The following is a 27614-nucleotide window of genomic DNA, read 5'->3' on the forward strand; positions in this document are numbered from 1 at the left end:
TAACCAAGGTACTGAAATTACACAAAAATTAAAAACTGAAAACTAAAGTTGCCAGCTCGTTGTTACCTAGCAGGTATCCATTCTTAAATTTATGATAAAAACTTGTAATTTTTTCAATTTTTGCATTTTCTATCCCATCTTCGAGTAAGCCTCTAGTTTTCAATACGTTGTAAAGCCTAGACCCCCGATAGGCAATTGATTGCCGTTCAAATCGTTTTTTTCTAAATGATTCTTTAAGGAGGTTTAAATTAGCCCTACGCGTTACTTTAGTGGGATTTTCGAATTCAAACACATTATTCAAAAAATCCTCACTGTGTAGTTTGTTTACTGATCGGAGTACAAATTTTAGTAATTCATACACATGAAGCTCGTGCACGGTTAGCAGTTGATTTCTAATAAAAATGTCATCCGATTGTTCGCGACGATTTCGGAAGTAAATCAATTTTAAGATCTTTCTTTGAAGTATGTAAATCGGCATTAAAGAAGAGTAGCTTGAACAACCGTAAACAAGAATACCGTATTGGATAGTTGATTTAATGTTAGTTCGATAGTAGTCTAAAAGCTGATGACGTGGAGCAAAATAACGTAATTTTGAAATAATGCCTGACTGTTTCGCTAATCGCATTCTTACATAATCAATTTGCGAAAAGAAGGATAATTTTGAGTCTAAATATATCCCTAGGTATTTACAAACAGGTTCAGTTTTAATAGCACAGCTGTTTAATTGAAAGGTCATTGAATTGGAAGTCTTAATATTCATTTGTACTGTTTTATCCATATTAATAACTAATTTATTGGCATTTAGCCAGTAGTTCAAGTAAGAGATGTCATTTTCAATTGCAACATTTACTTGTCCTAAAGCAGTGACATTGGTGTCGTCTGCAAAGAGGACAACTTCAGATGATTTGCAAACATGAGGAAGGTCATTTATATATATAAGAAAGAGTAAGGGACCCAAAATTGATCCTTGAGGAACACCGCATTTTATAGAAGACCAGTTTGAAGAAACGCCATTTATTTCTACACGTTGTTTTCTGTTCTTTAAATACGATTCAAACCAATCATAAGTAATTCCTCTGATTCCATAGGACTCCAACTTCTGTAATAAAAGAGAATGTTCAATTGTATCAAATGCTTTTTTCAAATCAAAAAAGAAAGTAACAACATTTTGATTACCACATGACCGCATTTTTTCAGTAAAATCAACGAGTGCGTCTATTGTACTATGCTTTGACCGAAACCCAAATTGTCTACTATAAATAAGTGAGAATTTTTCAAGATAATTGTAAATACGAGTGTACATGGCTCTTTCAAATATTTTACTCCAGACAATTAATAGCGATATTGGTCGGTAATTATTCTCATCAACTCTGGAACCACTTTTATGCATGGGTATGACTTTTGCTCTTTTTAATTTATCAGGAAAAATGCCTTGGCTGAAGGATTTATTTATTAACAGGGTTAAATACGGAACGGTAGCAGATACCGACAATTTAACTAAAATGTTATTAATATTGTCATCACCCGACGACGATTTATTATCAAGTTTGTTAATTATTTGTTCTACTTCAAGTTCAGTAGCCTGATAAAGAAACATTGAGTGTCCCACTTGTTTAAGAGGTGGTAATGGTAGACAGTCCATGTCTTTTTTAAGTTGAGTGCCAATTTCGGAGAAAAAAAACATTAAATCGTTCAGCAACATCAAAAGTTGATGGAGTTACAGAGTGCTGCTGACATGACTCTAGTATTGGTACGTTTGCATCATATATATTTTTACCACTTAAATCATTGAGTAATTTATATGTTTGTCTTGAGTCCCCAATACATGCAGAGAATTTGTTACGGTAAAACTTCCGTTTTGCTCCTTTAATTTCTTTTTCTAGCTTAAATCTTAAGTTCTTAAAATTTTCCAATAAATTGGAATTATTTGGTTGACATTTCCATGAACGATGTGCTCTGTTTCTTTTGGTTCTTAAATTTTTCAACTTGTTGTTGAACCATTTCGGTTTTTTTAAATCAGTAATTGTGTTTTCCCGCATGGGTGCAAAATTTGTGGTAACTTTATTAAAAACCGCAGAAAAAATGTTAAATGCTGCTGATGGATCTGCAATATTGCAGATTTCTAACTCTTTTTCATTCAGTTCAATTTGCAATGAGTTTATGTACTTATTGGATTTATCTTTATCTTTGACAAAATTAAGGTCACGAAAAGTCTGAGTTTTTTCATTTTTTATACTAGGTGGAGTCCATTGCAAGAGGACAGGAAAATGATCAGAGAAATTTTGGTATTCTAAAGTGTGTTGATAGGCTTCATTCAGGTTTTGATAAATGAAATGATCTAGACAAGTGTTTGATGTTTGAGTAATTCTTGTTGCTTTTGTATCACCTAGTTCGAATCCATTTGCAAAAATACAGTTCATGTAATTGTTCGATAGTTGATTAATCTTTGATATGTCAATGTTAATGTCGCCACAGATTATAAAAGGAGTTGATGGCGAATAGTTTTCTTCTAAAAAATAGAGCAATTATAACAAATCGTTTCATAACAAATTTCGGGTTATCTTATATTGAAAGTTCATTCAAAGAATGTTCTTTTGAAGATTTTCTCGAAGAAATTGCCAATAGGCCTTTCCAAAGTATGACGGAATCCTGTATTAGTATTTACTAATTGGTTGCATTGTTTTTTAACTGGCTTGTTTATCCATCACTGTTCATTACTAGTCCCCACCGAGACGTGATCCAGAAGTTGATCTGGTGGGACAAGTTGAAGAAGTACATCTCAGTGTCTAAGGAGGGCGTGGTGGCTCTGTGGAACGAACACAACTGCGAACTCAGCCACGCCAAGAAGGTCAGTCAGCTCTTAACAAATAATTCAAATCAAGTGAGGCCGGGGTGGGTTTGGTTGAGGGGCAGGATTTTTATTGGGCTGAGAGAGGTTTCTGAAAATGCTTTGGCGGGGTGAAGTGGGGTGTGTTTGGGGTTATATTTAATCGTTTTCTTAAAGTGTCTTGGCTCAAGTTAAGCTTGGCTAAAGTCAAGCATCCAGGCGCGATTCTAGGATTTTCTCAACGGGGGGGCACTTTCTAACATAATGCGATTTTCCGAAAATGAGTCACAGCTGTTAAATTCACGCCTCATTTTGTCGCCTTTTTCAGAAATATGTGTGATTAGCGGTTCTGGATGAATACTTTTGAAATACAATGATGCGAAAACTTGAGTCCTTTGAAATTCACACATGTTATTAACACTTGTTTTTTTGGCCGCAAAATTCAGTATATATTTGAACGCTAAATTTACAAAATCATTCCACTCAAATTCACTTTCAGAGTAATGTCTAAACGCAGTTCGACAACAAATCCGTCACCGAGGTCATCCTCAAAGATTACGTCCTTCTTTGGTTTTTCAACTCCACAAGCATCACAATCCAGTGAGTTTCAATTTTTATTTTCATTATTTTTTCAATCAAAATTTTGTTTTATTGGTTAGCGTTTTGATCGTTTGTGGAACTCTACGTTTTGTTTCAGGCGACCTATCCCAGTCTCCCGTGACAGAATCAGATGTCGTGACCGAGAATCAATCTAGCACTTCTGGTACCCAACCTGCAGTCCATGAGGCTTCAACGGACACCCCTGCTGACATTGGTGTTTTTGTGGGCGATCCTTCGTCAGCAACTGATGGACAGAAATATGCTCTTCTGAAGACTCGACAAATACCCGTTTTCCCCGGAAACAACTGGCCGCATGAGACAAGATCGGGAAAAAAGAGACACCTCAATGCACGGCATTTCGAGATTCATGGATCGTGGCTGTGTTACTCACATGAACCAGCTGGACTGTTCTGCAAAGTCTGCCTGTTCTTCGCAGATCGGGACGCGGTCAGACGACGAAATGGCAGCACAGCGCCCGTGACCTTCATCAACAAAGGATGCACCCGATACAGCAGGCTCACAGGCAGTGAGGGATACTTCGACGCCCACTGCAACACAAACTACCACAAGGACGCCTCCCTGGTCGCAGTAGATTTTATCTACGCATTCGAGCATCCCGCCAAGTCAATAGATCAACAACTGGACAAACAGGTTCATCAGAGAGTTGCAGAAAACCGGAAACGCCTCAAGCCCATCGTCAGCACAATTGTTTTTGCTGGTCGGATGGGACTTCCTCTTGAGCACTGTGATCCAGCTTTCTTCTCGAATGTCAGTGTTCTTCTTACGGTGCTTGCGACCCTTCCAGTGACAACTTGCTCAGCAGAGCGCTCCTTTTCTGTTTTGCGTCTCCTTAAGACGTATCTGAGGTCCAGAATGGGAGAAGAGCGTCTGACGGGACTTGCACTGATGTACGTACATTCAGACCTCAAGATTGACCTGGACGACATTATCAACCGTTTCAGCCAGAAGAACCGACGACTAGAGTTCCAACGATAAACTCATTCCATTTTTTGAACTCATTCCATTTTACATTCCCTTTGGTTATAAACTCTCTGAAATATGAAATATTTCGCTTTAACTGATTTTTCAAGGAAAAAATAGTCATTAAATGGTGCGCCGAAGGCGCTTTTCGGAAAATTATGTACTCAAATATGTATGAAAAAACTGGTTCTTTTTTTGGTTCCCTTCAAAAGGGGGGGGGCACGTGCCCCCGGTGCCCCCCCCCCCCCCTAAAATCGCGCCTGCAAGCATCGCAGCCCCAACTTCCTCAACTTAGTAGGAAATATATTTTTTCAAATAATCTCAAAAGAGAACGGTGTGTTCGGTTTGCTTCTTTTTTCGCCCAATTGTTGGCAAAGATTGCAGCTTCTACCCTTCGCGTTAGTCGAGTTATACTATGAAAAATGTCTTCCGATGAAATTGATTAGGTGATGGTAATTTCGTGATGTCATTTATGTTTCTCTTCGCTGTTCAAGTTGATTCCGGATAATATCAAGCAGAGGGATCTTTGGGTGACAGACTGTGTGTTGATGAGTGGACTGGGAAAACTGGCCATGTCCAACACCTGCAAGGAGATATGTAAGGAAACATCCAGTGACATTCAATTGGTTAAACATAATTTAATATAGATCATACGCGCCTAAAGCAAAGTGAAGGATTCTGCATCTTCTTCGATTAAATGTATTATTAACATCAGAAGAAGTACTGTTTGACATTGGTGTTTTTAAATAAAGTATTGACCAACTAGGTGAATCATAATATTTTTCAAAATCCATTTTCAAAACTAGGTGAATCATAATATTTTTCAAAATCCATCTCAAACAGCACCATACTGGTCTCACCGGACCCCATTTAGATGTGCATTTTCGTCTTTTTTTTCAATCACCGCGCTAAATTGACGTGTTTGTTGTAATTTGACTGCTTTTTCAAGCTCCAGACTCCAGAAGCTCCTTCGTTTAACTGGATGACATTTTTATCTGGTTCTTTTTAAAGTTTAAACTCTGAAAAAAAATTTTTAAAACGTGTTCTTTCAAAAAGCATTAGTTCATGTGCAGATGTTGTGTTTGAGGCATCTATGATTTGAACACTAAGATGGAGTTTCCCTGCGTATACAGAATCCACAACCTCAGAAACACACCATACAGTCTGCACTTCTGGTAAATATCATTTGCAAACTTATCCATCTCAATAATTTGATTTGTAGCAGCTGACAAAAAATTCAGTTAGATTCCAAATAATATACAAGACTGCTCGTATCAGGGCAAAGCCCTGAATGTTCCGACTGCCTTTTAAGGTTTATGGAGCAGCAGTAATAACATAAAAAATTTAATGAAATAAAATAAAATGAAATTTTTTTTTCCAAAATTTGAAATTTTTTATGAAAATCATCCCCCCACACGCCATATAAAGTACGAAAAAGAGAGATTTCGTTCCTTGTAACAAATCAATTATGGCAAATAAGCTTCGTTCAACCAATTTGGAACGATTTATAAGACGGATTAAATCTCCGCTTACGCGTTAATAGCGCGAAGTATATCGAGCGTTAATTGTCCCAAATTGGTCAAAATTGCCAAAATGGCAATCTTTAAACCCTCATAACTTTACGAAAAATGATCACAGGTGAAATATCTTTTCAAATTCAAGTTCAGGACAACAATGGCTTTCGAATGATATAAAAAAATTCTGTCAAAAATGGCTAGTTAAAAAGTCGAAATTTGTCTGAAGAAAAAAAAAACCCACCCCGAGCACAAATATTCCGTTACTTTCGTATCGAAAGTCGGAACAATAAGTTCATTGCAGTCTAAATAGGATACTAGAACAGTGTGCAAAGTTATGGGAACATTCTCTGACGCGTACACAGTAACTCGCTACTATTGCATAGGTATTAATGAGTGTATAATATTTTCTATCATTCGTCGCCATATCGTTGTTCTTGTGAATGCAGGCAGAGCTCCGCCAATCCTAATGTCTCCATCTTGTCCCTGGGCGACACCAAGGGGAGGATCTTCTGCCTGAACTTCGAGCAGTCTACCGTCACCCTCTTCGACAGACCCCCCAAGCCAGCCGGAGAAGAGAAGGGTGAGTCATCGTCCTCATGTGCTATTTTAGTCCCATCAAGAGATCTACCGGATCTCTTTTACAATATTCTCGATTGCAAGAGCCATTTTATGCTTCACTGGTTACAGAGTGGATATTCTATGCTTTGAGCGAAATTCTGACGCTACCCTTAAGAAAATCATGGCAAGATAGCATTAAGCAATTGTGAAGTAGCAAAGAGCTCTGAACTATGATTCTTCTAGTATCTTTTAAATCCTTAAAATATCATACTTATGGATCATTATATCGTTGTTTTTGAGTCGTTATCTTCAGCGTCTAGCTCGTTTAATGGAGCAGTGGCAATTATTTTAGTCGCAAATTGATAAATTCTAGATATCATTACAAATTACGTATGAATATGGATTTTTTAGGCTGTGGTTTTCCTTGTTGATCCTTTGGTGCCGTATAAAATACTCTTGATTTCTTTCTATGTTTTTATAGAATCCACTCTGCAAGTGGACTTCCAGGAACTGGAGATGGCGGATCCTCCCTTTGAGAAGGAGAAGGAGAACAGGATCTGCTGGCTCTCCTGGCACCAGTGGCACCAGCCGGAACACTGCAAGAGATACCTCCAAGAAGAGGCCAGGCGAATCAACATGCGCAACAGCACAAACAATGTAAACAACAACAGCAGCAACTTCGGAGTAATGACCAAAAGTGAGTAATTGCATTTTTGAAGTTTGTGTCATGGGTCGACAATAATCCAAAAGCGTATCGATTTTTGTTTTAGAAAATGCATTCTGTCACAATAACAAAAAACTTCAGACAAAATACTTGTTGTTCCGACTTTCTATACGAAAGTAACGGAATATTTGTGCTCGGGGTGGGGTTTTTTGTTTTTCTTCAGACAAATTTCGACTTTTTAACTAGCCATTTTTGACGTAATTTTTTTATATCATTCGAAAGCCATTGTTGTCCTGAACTTAAATTTGAAAAGACATTTCACCTGTGATCATTTTTCGTAAAGTTATGAGGGTTTAAAAATTGCCATTTTGTCCATTTTGACCAATTTGGGACAATTAACGCGCGGTATAATTCGCGCCATTAACGCTCAAGCGGAGAATTAATCCGTCTTATAAATCATTCCAAACTGGTTGAAAGAAGCTTATTTGCCATAATTGATTTGTTACAAGGAACAAAATCTATGTTTTTGTACTTTATATGGCGTGTGGGGGGATGATTTTCATAAAAAATTTCAAATTTCATTTAATTTTTTATGTTATTACTGCTGCTCCATAAACCTTAAAAGGCAGTCGGAACATTCAGGTCTTGTTTTCTTTGCGTCTATTCATGACAGCTTTAGTCCAAATTTTTTGACAGATAATAAATTGAAACGCCTGAAAAAGCTGTCACATTAAAACTGGCTTCGCAAATTATTTCTAATTGTTGGAAAAATAAAATGATCTTTTTCGAGCAAAAAAAGCAATATTTTTAACAAATGTGTCTCGACAAACGAAGTACCTATTGTTCATTTTCTCTAGCTGACGTTGGGTCCGACAAGAAGGACCAAGTGGTGCCTATTAGGAAGGTAGCCATAGCAACTGCATCTGGCATCAAGCCAGGTGGTCGAGCTGATTCGGCCAAGAAGCAGAGCCGGAGTCCCCAGCCACAGCCAGGTGGCACAGAACGACAGATGACAGAGGTGGGGACTATATAAAAACACTAATTATAGTCCATAACTTCATGATTACTAATTACTTTCAATAAAGCTTACAAGTAGCATTCAGCAGTACATCAATCTAATTACCCAGTCCATTAGGTGCGCAACGTAGAAAATAAACAAATATAAAAACGATGAAATTAAACAAATGAAATTGAGGAAAAGACGATAAGGTTTTATTTTCTGTAACTTGAAATGTCAGGTTTAAATATTTTAACTGCCGTGCCAGTATTGATTTTTAAGCAATTTTTCTTCTTAAAGCTCATCTGCTGTTTCTCAAAGGAAATTAGTGCCAGGATTACCCATTTTCTCCGGAAGCTTGGTTTTGCCGGTTTTTCTCTCAAGTTTGCCCCCTTTCCCATTTCTGATATCAGGTTTTTCAATCTATATAAAAGACAAAAAAGTTCGTTTTTCTTGAAAGTAATTGATATTTATGTTTTAATTTGATCAATTATTGCTGCTAAAATTTGTTTTTTTTTTTCAATTTTAAAATAGCTCATACATTAAAACAATCTTTCAGCCTACAAGGATTTGAAAAGTTTATAAATATAATGTGAAAATAAACTATTCAATTGCTTCCCGAGTGATGCCATGCCGTGCCGTGGACTCTCGGTTTTTCTCCACGGCTATTTCAGTGACCGTTTCGTTTCTACTTGTCAACTTGAAGTTTTTTTTCATATCAGCAACACGTGCGCATATTTTTGAATACAGTCGAGTAAAGGATTCTGGTGATACATTTTCTCTTTTTTGTTCTACAATTTTCGAAATAAAGTTCTATTTGAAGATTTCTCTATATTTTAATTAGCAATAATCGAATTTTTTTCCAACCATTAAAAAGGGGAGGAACTTTGTATTTGGGTGTGTTTTAGTGTTTTGTTCCGACCATTGAAAACCAGTTTAATGTCTTAAATTGAAAACTAATCATTAGCCTAATACAGCAGTTTCAAGCTTCAAATCTCCCCTGAACTAAAGTTTATGAAAAGTTGAAATGTTTTCAATTTTTTTTGTTTTTAAATATTTTACTGAAGTTACTGTTTACGGAGAGTCGGTGCGTTCTGCTCAGAAACTTTGCTGTTCCTTTAAAAATTTTCTTAACGATGTCTTCTCAAGCTCATGAATTATGTCAACAAGTGTTGGCTTGAGAGTAAACATTTCCAAGGTTAAGTCAAGGATAGCTGGTTGCCGTGAAAGCAGTCCAGAAAATTCCGACCACAAAAAAAAACAAATAAGCTGTATCAGAACCAAAAACGCAAAAACTATGTGTTTTACTGAGTTTGTTCTCAACTAAGAGGTTTCGTTTTTGGTACGAATTCGCAAGACAGTCCCCTCTGATGTCGAGTGGTGGGTTATTGTTCACTTGAATCTGAAACCCTTTATTATTTAAAAAAAAGTCCATGAGAATTTCGCTATTCAGATTGAATTTTAGAGGTCAGATGCTGGGCGTTTATTTTTGTTTTTTGAGCTTTTTGCTAGTTTTGTGTATATATTTAGAAATAACAAGCTTCATAATTTACTTTCAGATGACAAATGCGACTCAAGTGAGTAATTTATGGAGTTCCCAAGCTTATCAATCAGCGTTTTTACCCCTTTAATTTAACCCACTCGCATATAAGCCCAGAATTAGATAACCCCACTACAATTTAACCCCGTTTTTATACCGATTAATAGAATTTAAAAAATGCTTCAAAGGGATTCGGAACCATAGCGTTGGTAAATATCGGAGCTTCAATTGCCATAATTTTGCGAAACAAAACGAAATAACACACACTCCGCTAAATGCGGTTTAGATTTGAACAGAAATGAGCTGACCGATATTTTAGACTTTGATATGAACTTGAAATTTATACCAACCGGCATGATTCAAATTAGTATAAAAAATTGATTAAATTTTTTTTCAAAAATGAACTTGGTATCGAAAATAATCCTGCCATTAGTAGATTAATTGGCTGAATTTAAATGAAAGGTAGAATGGAAACTGGTTGTAAGAAGAAAGTTGATCTAATTCAAGCTTTGTTCAAACAAGCCTGTTAGTATATCAGGGCAAAGCCCTGAATGTTCCGACTGTGCCTTAATTCATATGGAATAGTTTTTGGGAAAAGAAAATATTTTAAAAAAAATACATTTTGGAAAATAGCAAAGTGTAAAATTTTGAGTCGTACAAAATTAATACGACCAATTAGCTAGCCTCAATTCAATTTAGAATGATTTTATTGAGAGGCATAATTCGCCACGCATAAATTTTTTGCGTTACGCTCTCAGCATTATGAATAAGTTCTTCAAAGTGCGCATATTTTAGGACAAAAAATGGAAAATTTGGCATTTTTCAAACCCCCAGAACTTTACAAAATATTATTGGAGGTGAATTTCTTTTTACATTTGAGCTCAGGAAGTCGATATGGGGCTTAAAGATCTTCAATGGAGTATAAAAAATTTTTGTTGAAAATTATTTTTTCGACCGGTTAAAATTGACGGAATAAAAAAACCGCACCAAGCATAAATTTTCAGTTTTCCTAAATAACAATAACAATCATTTCATAATAAAATCTATCTAATTTTTTGAACCATTTAAAGTTTGTCAAGTTCTTTTGAATTGTCGGCATACAACGCAATATCCAAAGGGTTTGCCAGCCCCTAGTCCCTACCTAGCGTCCCACCAAAGGAGCAATATTTCCGGGATTAAACTGCTAGAGACAGTATTTTTTAAATGTGAGTTAAGACAGTGCGTTTTCTTTGTCTCAGAGAGGCTGCCCAAAGACGTCTTTTCTCAAAAAATTGACCAACAAAGTTTTAGTTGAGTTCCAAAAAATATTGAGATTTTGGACGGAAGCCTCTTCACATTTTAGGTGCTAAAGCGAACTCGTCGGTTGTTTTATGATCAGTTTTAATCCGAGTTTTTTTGATTTTTCTCATATGGTTTCTCTGGTTTTACTCAGTACACTTAGTTGGAAAACTGCTCTGGTTGTAAAATCACCTAATTTGCAACAAATTATCGACATTGAGAAGGGGTTAAACTGTGGAAGGGTTATATTATTACGGGGCTATAAATTAGGGGTGTAAACATTATAGGTTAATTAATGTGGGGTAAAAGTTGGGACACTGATTTATGTATCTTCATTTATTCCTCTGATGAAACTTGCTGATTTGATGTTGCATACTTACCCCTTTTTAACCTGTTTAATGTACCCTATGCAACCTGAGGTCAATCCCTGCTTCTTTTTGTTTTTTTTTTTATTTATGTGCACACTTATTCCCTGATAAATGATTTTTTTGACGGAAGTTTTTTTTTCAACTAACATATCAGTCCTCTTTTTAATTTGCACGTTGGAAAATTTTACCTTCATTTTGTTTCATACTGCCCATTCTCTAAAACTCGAAAGGGCTAAGTTTTTGTTAAACAGGATAAAACAGAAAAATTTTAATCGAGGTTCTCTTTCAAAATAACTACTTAGAATAGCAATTTTATGATTTTGGAAAGTTTTGAATGCAATTATAAATTTTAAATAGAACTTTTTTACGCGAAGTTTTTTCACCATTTTTTCAATTAAAGTTGTTGATCTGATTTTTTTTGTGTTAACCTAGATATTACGATACTTGCAATGGTCTTTCAAATATGTAATTTACGTGACAATATATGTCACTTTACATAAGTGTTGCACAACTATTGCATAACAGTTACATAATGAAATGACTTAGGTGATGGAGGAGCAGATGAAGAAGGCTATCGTGGAGTTGGACATCTGGGCTAGACAGGTGGAGTACATTGCACATCTGGACTGTGTCATATCATGTACCACCACCACAGAGAGCTCTCTAGTGCTGGCTTGGAGAAAACCAGGGGTCATGAAGTAGTGAGTTGTCATGTCTCATAGTTATGTTCAGTGATAGATTGAGAAAAAATAAATTAACCTCCGGTTAGGCCTCTGGCTGGTTAATTTCAAGTGATTTTTTGAAAACTTACTAAAATATTTGAGAAAATGGATTATGCGAAATTAACATGCATTGCCATAACTTTTTCGAAATTAACATGCATTGCCAAAGGCGCCTGTAGATATTTTTTGGGTTGGTTGACCGAAACTGATGACGTAAAATAGTAAAAAAAGGTTGGTCAAGGAATCGAAACCCCGAGGAGGGCGTGAGTCCCTCCCTAAATTCGGCAGAAGTTTTAATCGGGTATCGAACAGTACCAAAATTTTAACGCTTTTTCTCAAAGTGGAATAAGAAGTTTTTGGCTATTATTGTCGTAAATGAGTAATCGAGTAATCATTCAATCGCCAATCAGTATTATTTTAAGCGATTAAAGTCTCTGAATTATTGTTCCGACTTTCGATACGAAAGTAACGCAATATTTGTGCTCGGGGTGAGTTTTTTTTCTTCAGACAAATTTCGACTTTTTAACTAGCCAATTTTGACGGAATTTTTTTTATCATTCGAAAGGTATTGTTGTCATGAGCTCAAATTTGAAAAGATATTTCACCTGTGATCATTTTTCTTTAAGTTACGGGGGTCTAAAGATTACCATTTTGGCCAATTTGGGACAATTAACGCGCGATATATTTCGCGCTATTAACGCGTAAGCGGAGTGTTAATCCGTCTTAGGAATCGTTCCAAATTGGTTGAAAGATCTTTATTTGCCATAATTGATTTGTCACAAGGAGCAAAATCTATCCTTTTTGTACTTTATATGGCGTGTGGGGTGATGATTTTCATAAAAAATTTCAAATTTCAGAATTTTTTTTTTCATTTTGTTTTGTTTTATTTTTAGTTTTTTAATGTTATTATTACTGCTCCATAAACCTTAAAAGGCATTCGGAACATTTAGGGCTTCGCCCTGATACGAGCAGCCTTGTTTACATTGTTAGAGTTTTCCAGACAAATGTTTTGAACTGAGCCGAGCTAACCGTCCTAGCTGCTTCCGAGCTAGACGCAAATTAAATCGATTTGGACCTGTTTTTTTTTCAATCGGGAAATATTCCGTTTGAAAAACATTGTCGGCTTATTATACTTATTATGCTCATATTATGCTTATATTTTTTCGGTTTATTTACCACATCGTAAAATTTTTTTTTCTGTACGCATTTTACATTGTATTTGCTTTCAGTAGTATGATTTACTTTAACTAACCCCTATATTTTTTTCTCTTTTGTTTTTTTTTGCTTAAAATTTGTATTCTGCCCATTGGGTTTGTTTTTGTTCCGACTTTTTAACCAGCCATTTTTGACAGAGTTTTTTATATCAACCAAAAGCGGTTGTTAGCCTGAGCTTAAACGTATAAAGATATTCCACCTGTGATCATTTTTCATAAAGTTTTGGGGGTTTAAAGATTGCCATTTTGGCCAATTTGGGACAATTAACGCGCTATATATTTCGCGCTATTAACGCTTAAACGGAGATTTAATCCGTCTGAGAAATGGTTCCAAATTGGATGAAGGAAGCTTAATTACCATAATTGATGTGTTAATAGGAGCGAAATTTATCACTTTGACTTTTATATGGAGTGTGGGAGGATGATTTTCGCAAAAATCTTAAATTTTATAAAAAATTTTTCATTTCAAATTTTGCTATTTTGGGATATTTGAAGGCCCAGTATATTGCGTTATTATAACATGCGCAATGGATTAATGAGTTCCAAATTGAATTGAGGTTGGCAATTTAGTGTTGTTAAAACAATAGTATACATTTATTACCCAATTTGTATTTTACATAGGGTGTGGGGGATAAATTGAAGAAAAAGTTTGTTTTGCACGCTTAGAATTAAGCTATTTCAATTCACGTTTTATCAGGAAGCGCAGGACTCATTTTTTGAAACGGCTGAAAATGATAGTTGAAAAGTTCAGGGCTTCTTACTGGTATGTTTTTTCCATTATGAGGCCAAACGGTGCACTGGATCGGCGCACACTTTTGTGTCTGAAGGTTCCTGGAGTCCAGAGGCAAGTCTTTACACATGTTAAAATTTGTCGGAACGATCAAAGAGAATGAAATAACAAAAGAAGAACAAAGAGAGTGTCCTTGTTGCGAAATTCGATTGCAGCTCACATAATACAGTTTGGCCTCGTAATGTTTCTTGCTTTTAATTGCCCCGTGCTCCAAATTAATTGCCCGTATTCAAAAAAGAAACAACAAACACTTCAGAACAAAAAAGTCTGAATACATTTTTTCAGTTAATTGAAAATATCTCCCTTGTATTTGAATTTCATACTTAAAATATCGTAATCAGAACATTCTCTGCTGCTTGCACATTAACCGGCTATCATTGTTTGTTGCTCTTAGAGTTTTTGTTAACTTCTGAAAATCGCACGGGGTTATGTCGCAGTTGCGAAGACAAGGTACTCAAATTTTGGAAATTCGTTCCACAGGTGATTCGGTTCTGGAGTCGGCTAGTTTTTTCAAAGCATGTTTTTGTATATTCTTGCAATTTACAGCTTGCATTTTTATTTTAAAATTTGATATTGAAAATTTGATTGTTTTTTAGCCTTCCTCCCCTGAAACTGACTGGAGGTGTACATGCGTTCGACTTCAATGAAGAAACCAATTTGATCGGTATAGCCTAAACATCAGTTTTTTTTATCTGACCACGTCGAATAATTCTATTTCACTCATAATTTTTGTACCTATGTTTTCAAACCCATAATTTTTAAACCACTCATAATTTTTATCTTTGTTGCAGGCATTGCGTGTGCGGATCGAAACGTGTACCTGTACAATCCGTTTGTCATGTCAAAACCGGCAGGGGTAAGTTTACTTGCAAGATTTAAAAAACGTTCTTTTTACTCCATGCAAAAATTTAAGTGGAATGTTTTGCTTGCCGCGTCAATTGAAATATATATATATTCTTTGAAATGAAGCGTTACGTTTCAGTTTGAATTTGACTGGACTCTTGGATGGTCTTTGCATACTGTAATTTGCATGTCCTTAATTTCACTCGAATTAACCCTTATTAACCTGTCGTGAGGACTTTAACAACGTATAAATCCACAAACATGGTTAAATTTATGTATATGTAATCTCTTGAACTTTAATGAAATTAGCAATGGCATCATAATGCTTTTAAATCTTTTTTCTTAATCATTTTAATGTACCGTTTTTTGCAGCCTTATACGAGGTAACCCAAATCTTTTTCAATTACTTTATTCGATAAAAACGTCGCTGGAATCGAGAATTTATAAGTATCAAGAATACCACAACTCATGAGTTTCATTGTAGCGAAAAATGCATATTCTAATATCGTGTTCAACTCATATTAAACATCTCTATTATGCCTCAAGTTATTATCTACTCATATAAGATCATAAGTGTAGCTTATAACATGTGACCATACTAGCATACAGTCAACACCATAGGTGGATGTTGTGAATTAAAGTGTAGTGTGTTAATTGTGCATAGGTGTTGCGTGGCCACATGGCAGCAGTGATTGCGGTGCAGTTCAACAAGAGGAGAAACCACATTCTCTCATTCTCCAAAGATAGGGTCAGACAATAATTGTTTTAAAATTCTCTAAACTTCATTGTCTGAGTTTTGACACATTTTGCATCATTCAACATTGGTCGGCTTTTTAAAAAAAAGAAAGAAAGAAAGAAAGAAAGAAAGAAAGATATGGACATGTTGGCGCCTATAATGATATAAATGGAGCACTTGATCTAAATACAGCTCTAATCAGATCGGAAGAAGACTATGATAAGATGGGGTTTGTGAATGGTGATTGTTGCAGGTGTTGCGTGTGTGGGATGTGGTCCAACAGATCTCCCTGCAGAGAATAGCCGGTCTCCTCTCCACTTGTACCATAGACAGTAATGAAACATCTTTAAAATAACAACTTGCTTTGAAGTAACATTCTTGCTTCAAAATAACAACTTTTTAAAAATATTTGCTGTGATCAAATTCTGAAATTGATTGAAGAAATTGTTTTGGAAAAAAGTATTTGAAAAGAAGAATGCACAAAAAAACGACAGAAAAACACAATTCATAACAATGTTTATCGACCGAACAATTAGTTTGCTTTCAGACATTTCGCCTCCTTGTTTGTCTTGAGTACAAGTTTTGGGTTGACAACTCATTCAAAAAATTACCTTGAAAATAGTTGCGTCACTATGTTCGTGAAATAAACAAAAAGTATCCTTTCCATGTCTCTGTTCTAGTCACTGCGCGCCTGTTCTTCCATTCAGACAAGAGTCGACTGATGATAGCGATAGACTCCAGTCTGATTGTGATGCAGCTGAAGCCAGAGGTGAAGAATGCCGTCACCAGTCACGAGAACCCAGTCACTGCCGCCAAATTCCTCGACCAGAATCAGGCTAGCGCGCTTTGCCACAGTAATAGTAATAGTTGACTGTATAAAATAATATGATGTTCCTGTATGAAGTTGATGAGAAAAAGGCTATCAGGAAAATTCATGAGTGATTTAGTTGTGTTATATCAATCAAAATTGGTTCTAAGGTGGAATATTTTGACATTTCTTATCAGGCACCTTGGGTTCCTTTTTGTTAAAATTCCTTTAAGAATTGTAATTCAACTTGAGGGAAACAGAAAGATTTGGACGAACCGAGAAAATTCTGGGATCACTAAGATTTTATTCCTAACAGTAAAATACCCAACTACACCAGGATAAGATAGGAACAGTGTCATTTTTCAATAAGTTAATGTAATTATACTCTTCAAAGAACGAAAATTTCAATTTTAAGGTGCATTTTAGGGGAGTTACTTTTCAAAAAGCAATGTTTTAATTGGCACTTAGCAAATGATTGGAATGTGTTTAGATTATAAGTTCGGACAATGGTGGCAACGTATACCTCTGGCGAATAGACTCCGGAAAGAGATCTAAGAAGGTAAAAGTTTTTTCTCCATGCTTATCTCAAACCTTTTTTCTACCTTTTTTACCCTCAAACGATGAACTGGTCAATTAAATAAGATATTGTCCCGCATAATTTTCTGTCCTATGGGGTTTTTACTGGGGGAGGTTTTGCTTTTCTAGTTTACCTCTCTGCACAATGGCATGGACATCAGCTGCATGGCTCTGAGAGATGACAGGACTCGCTTCTTCACCGGATCGTCCGACGGAACCGTCAAGGTCAGTACACTTCTCGTTCACTTCAAAATTTGTGATCTCGTTACGGTTCCAAATTCTTCAATAGCGTACAATTCAGAGGTGGAAATTTTTTCCTACTTTCATGATTTCCAGACTTAAGAGTTATATGAACCTATTTGATTATGCAAGCCAGCTGGGAAATTCTTCGTAAAAGAAATTTCAGCGAAAATGATGAAGCTTAAGTAACTTACGTTTGAGGAATGGGACGTTGCCGGCAACATCCGCCGCACATTCCTCGTGGACGTCGAATCAAACAACAGCGGCGACACCTCTCGTCCAGTGGCTGCTCTGGGTGCTGCCTCTGTAGACCGACTGGTATCTGGCACCAGTAAAGCCCAAATGAAAGAGGCTGCAAAGCAAAGCCGCTTCTCGTCTGTGACTAAGCGGAACGTTGTTCACGCGTCTTCCAACAAGAGGGGTCGACCAGCTGAGGTGCTGAATGTGATTTTGCTGAAGAGAGAGATTCTTGCTGTTGGATGGGAAAGGTTATTCGAAATAAAAATATTTCTTTGATTGTTTGATTTTCATAATATTTCAGGTGTGGTTTAAAGGGTTTCGAAATTAAGGGCGACTCATGACTGCGACCACTTCACTATCCAAAGGGTACCCCATTTAGTACTATTGTATTGCGTTCATTCTTACCCCACAAAAAATTTGTTTCTTGATACGCCTACGTTCTAATACATGCTACTAGCAGATACACGAGTTGGTTTTGCTCGCAAACTTTTAAAACCATTTTTTTACTGTTTCAATCCTAATTAAATCTCTTGCTCTAACATATCAGGGTTTCATTACTTGCCTTTTTATTTAAATTGTTGGATTAATGACTCACATCAAATCCCCTCCACAAAGTTCATAGATCACATTAAGTAACAAATGTTGCTGAGTTTTTTGTTAGGATCTTATTGTTATTTTTATTTTAACTTTCAGTTATTCTCTAAAAACTTTTAGCAAATTGTAGCTGGATGGAAACTTTTAAAAGTTGTAGCTTGATGGATTGATATTTGGTCATCTTCGATTTGATAGTTCCATAATGAAGCACTGTCAAAAAATACTAGCAAAAAGTATCAACCAAAAATTGTCTCAACAAGTACTAACAAGTTGAAGTTCAACAATTAAACTAACTTTCAGTGCCTGAGAAAGTTTCTCCCTGATTATTGGACAAATTTGCAAAATATTTAGACTTTGCACGGTGGGTATATGTATACATTTATTATTGGCTCAACCGATGAGGAGTAGGTTAACCGACGAAACAACACATACGCACACTTTGGAGGTTTCTAAGAGCTTAGCTAATCAATTCGATTCACCTAAATCCACCGGTTCCTATTACGCAATCGAAAGTCGAAAGTTCGGCTGATTATTGAGAACCGCTACTACGTCCCTAATTATGACCTACGAGCCTTTTTTATATTTTTCCCAGCTGTGAATTGTTGATTCATCCTCATACAACAAGTATGGATCTTGATGGGCTTCGAACAGCCGATCCTTTGACAGTAAGGTGGTTTCCTTAAGGCGGTGTACTCAATCTTATCTAAAATACGTTCGCCCTTGTAGGTCCGTGTGCATGTTCCGCCCCGGGGAGGTGGAGGATGGGGCCACTGGGACCAAAGTTGAGTGGAAGGGGGAAGCAGTGCACTCGGAAGACATAGTCACTGCCGCATTCGCATCACCCATTACACTCGCAACAGGTACTCCTTACAATTTCGTTTCTGCAAATCCCAGAGGAACTACCTAATGGCTGTTAAACGTGTCTAACGATTGTCCGTCAAATATTATTTCTCCAAATCCCATACAACTAATTTTGTTCAACGAAGCTATTTCTTGACTCAATAGGGCGTTTATTTTTGCGTCTAGAATTTTCATGTGGTATCACTATTGGAGCCGAAACTGTTCAGACCTGAAGCTAGAGGTTAAGATAGGTTCAATACCAATCATTCAGAGGGGAATTGGGCAACGTCTCGAGCTGTTCGGTTTTTCAAATGAAACCTAATTAGAAACTTCATTCGAAATTTTCAGTTATTTTATGGGTCGGAAGTATTGCCTATCTCTAAACGGATAAGTACCGATCATATATGTCCTCGAGGTTTTATTGTCCTATACTATTCTGAACTGAATATTTTTGATTGAAACATAGGTGCAGATCTCAGGTCAAATCGAGTTGAGCAAGCCCCTGGATAGAGTAGACGGAATCTTTTAGGCTTTTAGGTTTATTGTTAAATTCAGTATTCAGTCTTTGTTTTGAATCGACTTTTTTTTTCAAATTTTTTGGTTTTCTGTTTTTGAATGTGACATTTTATGCAGCCGCTTTAAACATCTGTCAGTTTAACAGCCGAGTCAGTTTAACAGCATTTTCAGCTTGAATATATAAGCTCTGTATATGAACGTTTTGGGCTTTGAAATTTTGTCTCACTCTAAACGAGCAAGATATCATATCGAGCCTCAAATAAACAGCGCCTTGATCATAAGGGACAATGAGTAAAACCATCTGCCGTCAACCCTCGTGATTCGTTGCTCTTCTTAGGAAGTCTGGACGGAGAGATAGTGGTCTGGAACATGAACAGCCAGAGTCCCTCCAAGTTTCTGAGGGAGAGGAAAAGAGTGCCCACTAATGTACTGCAGCAGGGCCACACTCATGGAACAGTGAGTCATAAAGTGTTTGAAAACTACATACCAATACACAAAATGGGTTGTTGATATTAATTGGGCTGAGTTGTTTGACATATCTTTCGAGCAATATCTTTCAAAACTGATAAATGCCACTTTGCGACCAAAATCTTTGGTTCAGAGGATTTTAAAAATGAACACAAAGTCGAAACACACAAATATGTCAAGCACAGTCGAAATATACTCGATTTTTGCTGAGACAGTCGAGACATAGATGGAAGGGAGCGGAGCATTGGTTGAGATTTATGTTATGTCGGCTATTTTTAGATGCAATTCTGTTTTTAAAACAAAAATTAGAGGACTTGAAGAATGGAAGCCACTGCGATATTGTTTTTTTTTACATTTTTTTCAATTAATTGTGACTTTCTCAAGACGCCTTTCAGTCATGTATTTGATTCTAGAATGATATTTCAAAATCGTTTGTACAGTGTCAAGAAAAACTGATCCAATCTTTTTCATGTTCCATACGACATTTCAAATTTTTTTAGACTAACTTTGCTCTTTCGTTGCCCAGCATGGCTTTCGAACAATTTCAACTAATTTTTAGAATTTTTATTTAGAGCTTAATTAAAGCCCACTATTAAACAAAAAACGTTCTTGTTTAAACTAATTTTCAAAAGTTTTGTGACTGGATGATTGTGGAACATTCGGTTTTACGTATTTCATGGTCAACCGTGGACAGTTGTTGAATTTTTGGACATATTTGTTTTTTTTTGGCAATTTCGACTTACTCAAGACGCCTTCCAGTCATGTATTTGATTCTAGAATGATATTTCAAAATCGTTTTTTTTTTTCAGTGTCAAGAAAAACTGGCTCAATCTTTTCCTTGTTCCATACCAAATTTCAAATGAATTTTAGACTACATTTGCTTTTTCGTTGCCAAGATGACTTTTGAGCAATTTCAACTAAATTTAAGATCCCACTATTTGAAAAAAGTAGTACGTTTGCGCTAATTTCAAAGTTTTTGTGACTGGATGTTTGTAGAACATTCGATGTTACGTACTTCAACGGTAACCGTGAACAATTTATGAAAATTTGGACATAATTTGTTTTTTTAGGCAATTTTGACTTCCTCAAGACGCCTTCCAGTCATTCGTTTTAATTTCGAAAAATATTCAGATGTCGTTTTTTCAGTGCCAAGAAAAACTGGTCCAATCTTTTTATGTTCCCAACCAAATCTGAAATGATTTTCAGACTATTTTTTTTTCTGTTGCTCAACATGAATTTTGAACAATTTCAACTAAATTTAGGATGTTTTATTTATTTGGAGCTTAATTAAGACCCACTATACAAAAAGTTTGTTTTTGCAGTAATTTTCAAAGTTCTTGTGATTGGATGATTGTGAAATATTTGGTGTTACTTTAGCGGCAGCCGTGGATAACTGTTGAAAATTTGGAGATAGGTTGATTTTTTAGGCAGTTTTGACTTCTTCAAAACGCCTTCCAATCATGCATTTGATTCTAAACTGATATTGAAAAAACGTTTTTGTTTTCAGTGTCATGAAAAACTGGTTCAATCTTTTTTGTGTTTCGTACCAAATCTCAAATGTTTTTCAGACTAACTTTGCTCTTTTGTTACCCAACATTAATTTTTTACCTACTCACCCAGGTCACCCTATTCACCCAATTTTTAGCTATTCACTCATATGCTCTACCCAGGTCCCAAAGGTTTCTTCTCGCAGCAGAATTTAACAGGATTTGACATCTAGAGCAGAATATTTTTTAAAGCAGCTGATAGAGCAGAACTTCAATCATGCGGCAGAATTTACCCAATTTTCTTAGAACTTTAATAAGATGATCTTATGACTGGTGAGATTCTGTTTCTCAAAAATACAAAATACTCATCTTTGCACTAATGCTAACTAAAATTATTTAGTTTCGCGACACTTCAATCTATCCACGACACTTCAAGTTTTTTAACCTGCTTCCTGAAAGTGCTTCGCTTATTTACTAAATTGAAACTTTTCTCTCGAAACTAATTATTTTTCCCCTTGAGCACACGATAACTTATTTTTTCATAAAAAATGAACTTTTTTAGCAGCTGAATGTGCTTTATATTGCCGCAAAAATTTTAGGGGCCTGAAAATAAAGATTAAAACACGGATCGCGCTCGATTGGTGAATACCAAAGCGTTAACTTTTTTCTTTGGGCGTTTTCCAACAAAGTGGAGATTCGAGAATATGTGATTATTGATAGCCATTTTTTTCTCATGAAGATTTTTTCATTTTTTTGTTCTGGGCACAACTCCGGGCTCCGCTTTTTTTTCCGGGCACAGTATTTACACAAGCAATGCTCGTGTTATAGTATGAACTATCTTTTTTTCCAAGCTAAGTCGCAAAAATTGTTGCGACGCAAATATTGTTGCGATAAAATGAGTTAATTTTAAAATTGTTCTTTTGATCAATATCCAGCTATTAAGTAGAGCCAATGTTAAGGATATTAACTCAGAATATTATCGTTCCGACTTTCCTAATGAAAGTAGCGAAACATTTGTGCTCGGGTGGTTTTTTTTTCCAGACAAATTTCGACTTTTAAGTAGCCATTTTTGACGGGATTTTTTTGTATCATTCAAAAAGTGTTGCTGTCCTGAGCTTAAATTTGAAAAGAGTTTTCACTTTTGATCATTTTTTTAAGTTATGGGGGTTTAAAGGTTGCCATTTTGGCCAATTTGGGACAATTAACACGCGATATATTTCGCGCAATTAACGCGTAAGCGGAGATTCAATCCGTCTTAGAAATGGTTCCAAATTGGATGAAGGAAGCTTAATTGCCATAATTAATGTGTTAATAGGAGCGAAATTTATCACTTTGATTTTTATATGGCGTGTGGGAGGACGATTTTCGCAAAAATCTTAAATTAAAAAAAAGATAATTTTTATTTTATTACATTTAATTTGTTCATGTTATTACTGCTCCATAGACTGCTGTATAAATTGAGGCATGTTATTTGGTAATTTTTTTAAAATTGACTGGTACTGCTAATGCGTCATAATTGGCGTGCGTCACTTGAGAAATTTTGTAGACTCAAATTTTTAATCATTCAGTTTTTCCCAGTAGCGTTATCGGTCATTTTTTTTGCTTGTGTATGCAAAGTGCAACTTCGCCTTTGTGTTTCAAAAGGTTTGAATATTTTTATTTTAGCAAACAATTTGAATTTTGGTCAATTCGGATTTTTTATAAATCTACTTGTAATTATGATAAAAAATTTTGCGGAATCTAATCAATCAAATTCAAGAAAATTAGTTTCATTTCAAAATGTATATGTGATTTTGGGCGGAAAGAATCAAAAGACCCAATCGCAACTTCTCCAGCGGAATTCGGTCATTTTTGCTAGAATCCGACGGGGCATTGCAACAGTGTCAAGTTGCGTACAACAATGCCAAAAAAATAGCTCAATAGTGCCAAAAATGAAAAACTCTCTACAGTGCCATTTTTTTTGTTCAACTGTGCCGAAAAAATGAATACTTTTTAGTAGGCTTAAAATATCTTGTGTAAAAAAAATAATAAGCAAAAATTTCCAATAATCTATTTGTCAATGCGTAATATCTTTTCAAGGCCATATTTTGCTTACTTTTTTCTGTCATTTTTTTAGCTATCCGCTCGTTTTGTCCTTTTTTTTAATCTCGCTTGAGTTTTCGGATCATAATTCAAAACTTAGGATAAAATTGCCCAAATTTTTTGTTTCAGTTATCATTCCATTTTCACAAGTGTTTTTGATGGTGAGTGAAGCTGGCCTATCATATAAGTTCTACATTTTAATGTTGAGCTATATTTTTTCGGAAGACTCAAAAAATTTTGAAATTCCCTTGTAAATATCAATCATAATGAGATTTTCCCGATTGTACTTTTTGCGTTTAATTTGTTCTGACTAGGCCGATAGGCATATATAATTTTTTGATTTTGTTGATAACCAGTTGCTAAATGAAATTTTTGGACTGTTTTGAAAACCGTTTGGCAGAAATGATTATGACAGCATAAATGCTGAGCTTCGAGGTAACGTTCGCGAACTGCTGCGGTAAATCGTTCTCGTAATGCGTCAAAAAGTTGTGGAAAATTTTTTTTGCTAAAATAGGTAATAAGAATATGCAAGATTCTTCATACTTTTTCGAAAGAAAAACAAAAGCTGACCATGTTTTTTGGGTTTCAAATAAACTAAAAATCGTGTAAATTTGATTGAATGGCTCTAATGCAGTTTTGCAGGTTCCATCGGCCAAAATTGTACCATAATTGGCAATACTTTCAATGAATAATCTGATTGCCTTGACAATTGCCCAAAAATCCAAGTTTTTTTCGTGAAGAAGCTGCTTTCCGGATAAGGTTTTTGCCCCAAGAATTGAAAAAAAAAAATCATGTCAAACCTTGTTTGCGGTATCCCAGTTGACTGTTTTCAGCGATCAAAATATAAGAAATTTCGAATTTTACGAAAATCTTCATAAATTTTGGGCAGACTTTTGTGGGCTCGTTTTCGGCAGCTGAAAGGTTTCTCTGATAAATTTCTGTATATTATGTAATCGTCGACAGCAAGATGGTTTTAAATAGTTGGACAATCAGTAATTTCAACTTTTCATCAAGGACGGTTGTTGCTTGGCATTTTTTCTTTTTTCGAAAATAAAACTTTGATTCTTCTTGTTTTGTTTTTGTCGGTAACGGTAGCCCCTTTCTAAGTTTTGGGAAGCATCTTTTTCGAAGGAACAACTTGAAGTTTTTTAAGTCCCGCAATCAATAATTTAACGGCCGACAATTATATTTTTAAGTGAAAATTCTTTAATAGTTTGAGTGATAAAATGGTGGGCTATTCTTATGGGCGAAGGACTACTTGCGCGACTTACTCATAGACGAAGGACCGAAAACAAAATTAGACGAAAGTAATTTATTAAAAATAATAAATTGCCGTTCAGTTAAAAGGAATCAAATGAAGCAGTGTTTTGCTTTTTTTCATAACGAAACCCTTGAAAAATGTAAAATTTGTTCCAATTCTTCGGCGGTCAGTGACAATTTGAAAACTTTGAATACTTTTGTGCCGTTTTTATAGTCGGCGAATATTTATCTCAAGTCTGTGGAAATGTTAAGTTTTTTAAGATTTTCATGCTTTCTTTCCAATTTTTAGAATACTGAATTCTGATTGGCTAATTTGTATTTTTGCCCATTCGATACTTCGCCTATAAGGGATTCCACCCACCACAAAATTTGCAATTTAGGCATTTTGGCTCCAATTTGGAGTGATTTTCTATGTTAATTAGCGTCAGTTTTTTTCCCGCTCCTTAGAAAATGCCGTTAAATGATTTCAAAACTTTCCAGCCATTTTCGGCACTGTTGAACGCGCCACTCGATGCGAATAATTTTGTAGTTTTGGTAGGAAAAAATGCGTATTCTTTTTCAACCAATCAGATTTGACTTTATTGACAAATTTACCTTCTTATTGACGAATGTGGCATGGCGGTCGCCTGGTTCCTGGCAGCTCACAGTTCTGAACAGATTATGTGTGATGTTTTGTGTATTCAGGATAGCCCAGCAGTGAGCAGTAGTCGGCGTGATTCAATCATGTCCAACCAAGAAGCAGCAGGAGAAGGAAGGGAGAGCCGAAGTCTTCCCTCTAAAGCCGCCCACGAGGAGGAGGTGAGCTCTTTTTGAATCAATCGAACCATCTCCCGCCCGTCGATTGAATCCATTTAAGAAGGGGGATCATGTTAACTTTTCCCCCCTACAGTACTTAGAAAAGAAATGCCACCCTTATTGAAGAAATAAACGTCGAATCTTAAGTGAATTTTGCACCTTGTAACGAATTTTTCGAATTTCCATCCATACTTTTTGCAAGATGATGGGATAGTTAAAAAGGGAAATAATCTTACAAGGGAAATAGATCAGTGAGCATTTTTGTTTTTCGGTCGTACGGGATAGTCATACAAGATATGTTCACATACTTTAAGTGTTAAGAAATTAAATAAACTGTATGGGACTATGCTACAAAAATCCGCTTTCTTAGAACTTCTTATATGACTTGTAGTAAGAGAAAAAATTCAAGGAAACAGCATATTGTATCTGCTTCAAGAAAAATGTTCCAAGAAAGATTATAGAAAAACGTGTTAAAAATATCGTGACTTATAATCGGGTAAACTATACTTTTTTTCCGGTAAACAACTTTTCTTATTTTCTGCCGACATGCTCAATTCTGACATTCTGAAAAGCTGACAAGCTCAATTTCTTTATTATTCAATTGAAGCTCTTAACTAGATAATAATTACGAGGCCACACTGTGCACAAGATATGTGCACCATTTAATGTACCGTACGCATGTCTTTGGAATCCAGAGAAAAGCCTTTAAACATGTTTAAAAAGTTTGCAACGATTAAAGATAACAAAAGAACGAAAGAAGAACAAAGAGAGTGGCCTTGTTGTGGAATCCGCTTACAATTCATAAAAAAAAACACAGTTTGGCCTCGTAATGATTGTTGAAAAATGTTGATTTTTTTTCGGATTTGAGCTTATCGTCCGAATTACTGCTGGCTGATTTTTTGTTTTTCAAATGCTATTTATATGACCTGCTTAGGTTTTGAAGCGGTTTTATTTTAAAATTTTTAATTCAAACAGTTTTTTTCTATAATTTAAAGTTGCTCTGTAATTTGTAATTTCACCAACTATGACTTTTAATACTTTATATTTGTTGCTAATTTCGGCTAAAAGAGTTCGGCAAATATTATATCGGCTTCGTCAACTAATGTTGCGCAGTTTCAAGGGCAAATCGTTTTTATAGTTTTTTTGCCTGTTTCAGGAGGGATATGTCGTGGAATTTTTTCTTCAAAAAATTTCATAGCTTGACTAATTTTTATGTCTAAGATTTCTTTTTCGTTCGGCTTAAGGAGGATCGACCCAACTTTCTGCCTGAGTCATCACTCGGTCATTGATTCTCAATAATACTTAAGGCTGTTTACGAACATTGTCCGAAACGAAGGTGTGAAATTTTTGTAGATAGAGCTTCTTGGATTTTTCAATGCTTTTAATGCAATGTTTTAATTGTATCGCATTGGCTGCGACACTCTATTTTGCTTTCATGTATTGTATTTACATAAGTATATTTTGTATTATATAATGAACTATATTTTTTTTTGCAACCGAAGTCGCAAATATTGTTGTGATGCAGTTGCGACAAAATATGAATTTTTTTTAAAGGGTTCATTTTGATCCAGCTGTTAAGTACAACCAATGCTAAGGATATTAACACAGACTAATATTAAGATTAATGAACATAGTGAGAACTCTTATATAGGTCTTGCTGATTTTTTTGTTTGTTGTTTTTTTTCAGGAAAAAGTCTAAAAATTTGTTCACGCTCAGTTTTGATTTTTCGCAGTTTGACTTGTGATTTTTTCAATTTAAGTCCATTTCCATTGATGAAAGGAAGACAAAATCTACTATCGAACAGCAAAAATTTAAAGATCATGAATAACGTGATCGACTTCTAGTTTCGAAAATGGAAATTATTTATCAGATATCCTAGTGAAATAAAAGTTTTGCCTATTGCTCCAATTTTCTCACTTTGGGTTAATTTTAACAAAAAGTGTACATCATAAGTTTTTCTACAAATTCAAAGAGCTCTAAGGCCATCTATTTTTTTCTTCGAAATTCAAAAGTTGAATATTTTTGAAAAAAAAACAAGTCAGTTTTTGTTTCAGTTTCATTGCGTTCATTAC

At 35.5% G+C, this 27614-nt stretch overlaps 2 protein-coding genes across 4 annotated transcripts in view; both read left to right on the plus strand.

Annotated features, from left to right (window-relative positions):
* Positions 1–27614, plus strand: part of LOC134846947 (WD repeat-containing protein 49-like) — a 232270-nt gene that overhangs the window by 182776 nt on the left and 21880 nt on the right. For 2 of the 3 annotated variants that reach the window (XM_063864388.1, XM_063864389.1), the window contains exons 7-25: positions 2722–2848; positions 4903–5005; positions 5496–5583; positions 6372–6505; positions 6965–7180; positions 8005–8165; positions 9704–9721; positions 11877–12031; positions 14653–14720; positions 14848–14912; positions 15564–15647; positions 15889–15967; positions 16316–16470; positions 16934–17002; positions 17149–17244; positions 17461–17747; positions 18820–18953; positions 19787–19905; positions 25431–25544. In XM_063864388.1, the coding sequence (XP_063720458.1) occupies positions 2722–2848; positions 4903–5005; positions 5496–5583; positions 6372–6505; positions 6965–7180; positions 8005–8165; positions 9704–9721; positions 11877–12031; positions 14653–14720; positions 14848–14912; positions 15564–15647; positions 15889–15967; positions 16316–16470; positions 16934–17002; positions 17149–17244; positions 17461–17747; positions 18820–18953; positions 19787–19905; positions 25431–25544 (2272 nt within the window). The remainder of the gene's footprint in view (positions 1–2721; positions 2849–4902; positions 5006–5495; positions 5584–6371; positions 6506–6964; positions 7181–8004; positions 8166–9703; positions 9722–11876; positions 12032–14652; positions 14721–14847; positions 14913–15563; positions 15648–15888; positions 15968–16315; positions 16471–16933; positions 17003–17148; positions 17245–17460; positions 17748–18819; positions 18954–19786; positions 19906–25430; positions 25545–27614) is intronic. The other variant, XM_063864390.1, reaches the window with a different exon arrangement.
* On the plus strand, positions 3043–4423 carry LOC134845798 (uncharacterized). Its single transcript, XM_063862879.1, has 2 exons — positions 3043–3427; positions 3525–4423. Exons 1-2 carry the CDS (start codon positions 3331–3333, stop codon positions 4421–4423), a joined length of 996 nt encoding a protein of 331 aa, XP_063718949.1. The 5' UTR covers positions 3043–3330.

Source organism: Symsagittifera roscoffensis, chromosome 5 (genome assembly GCF_963678635.1).
Source record: "Symsagittifera roscoffensis chromosome 5, txSymRosc1.1, whole genome shotgun sequence".
Taxonomy (NCBI): Eukaryota; Metazoa; Xenacoelomorpha; order Acoela; family Convolutidae; genus Symsagittifera; species Symsagittifera roscoffensis.

Excerpts from the sequence above, each read along its gene's own strand:
- LOC134845798 (XM_063862879.1), top strand. The coding sequence starts at position 3,331 with ATGTCTAAACGCAGTTCGACAACAAATCCGTCACCGAGGTCATCCTCA. Across the intron at positions 3,428-3,524 it reads TCCACAAGCATCACAATCCA|GCGACCTATCCCAGTCTCCC; the intron begins GTGAGTTTCAAT and ends GTTTTGTTTCAG.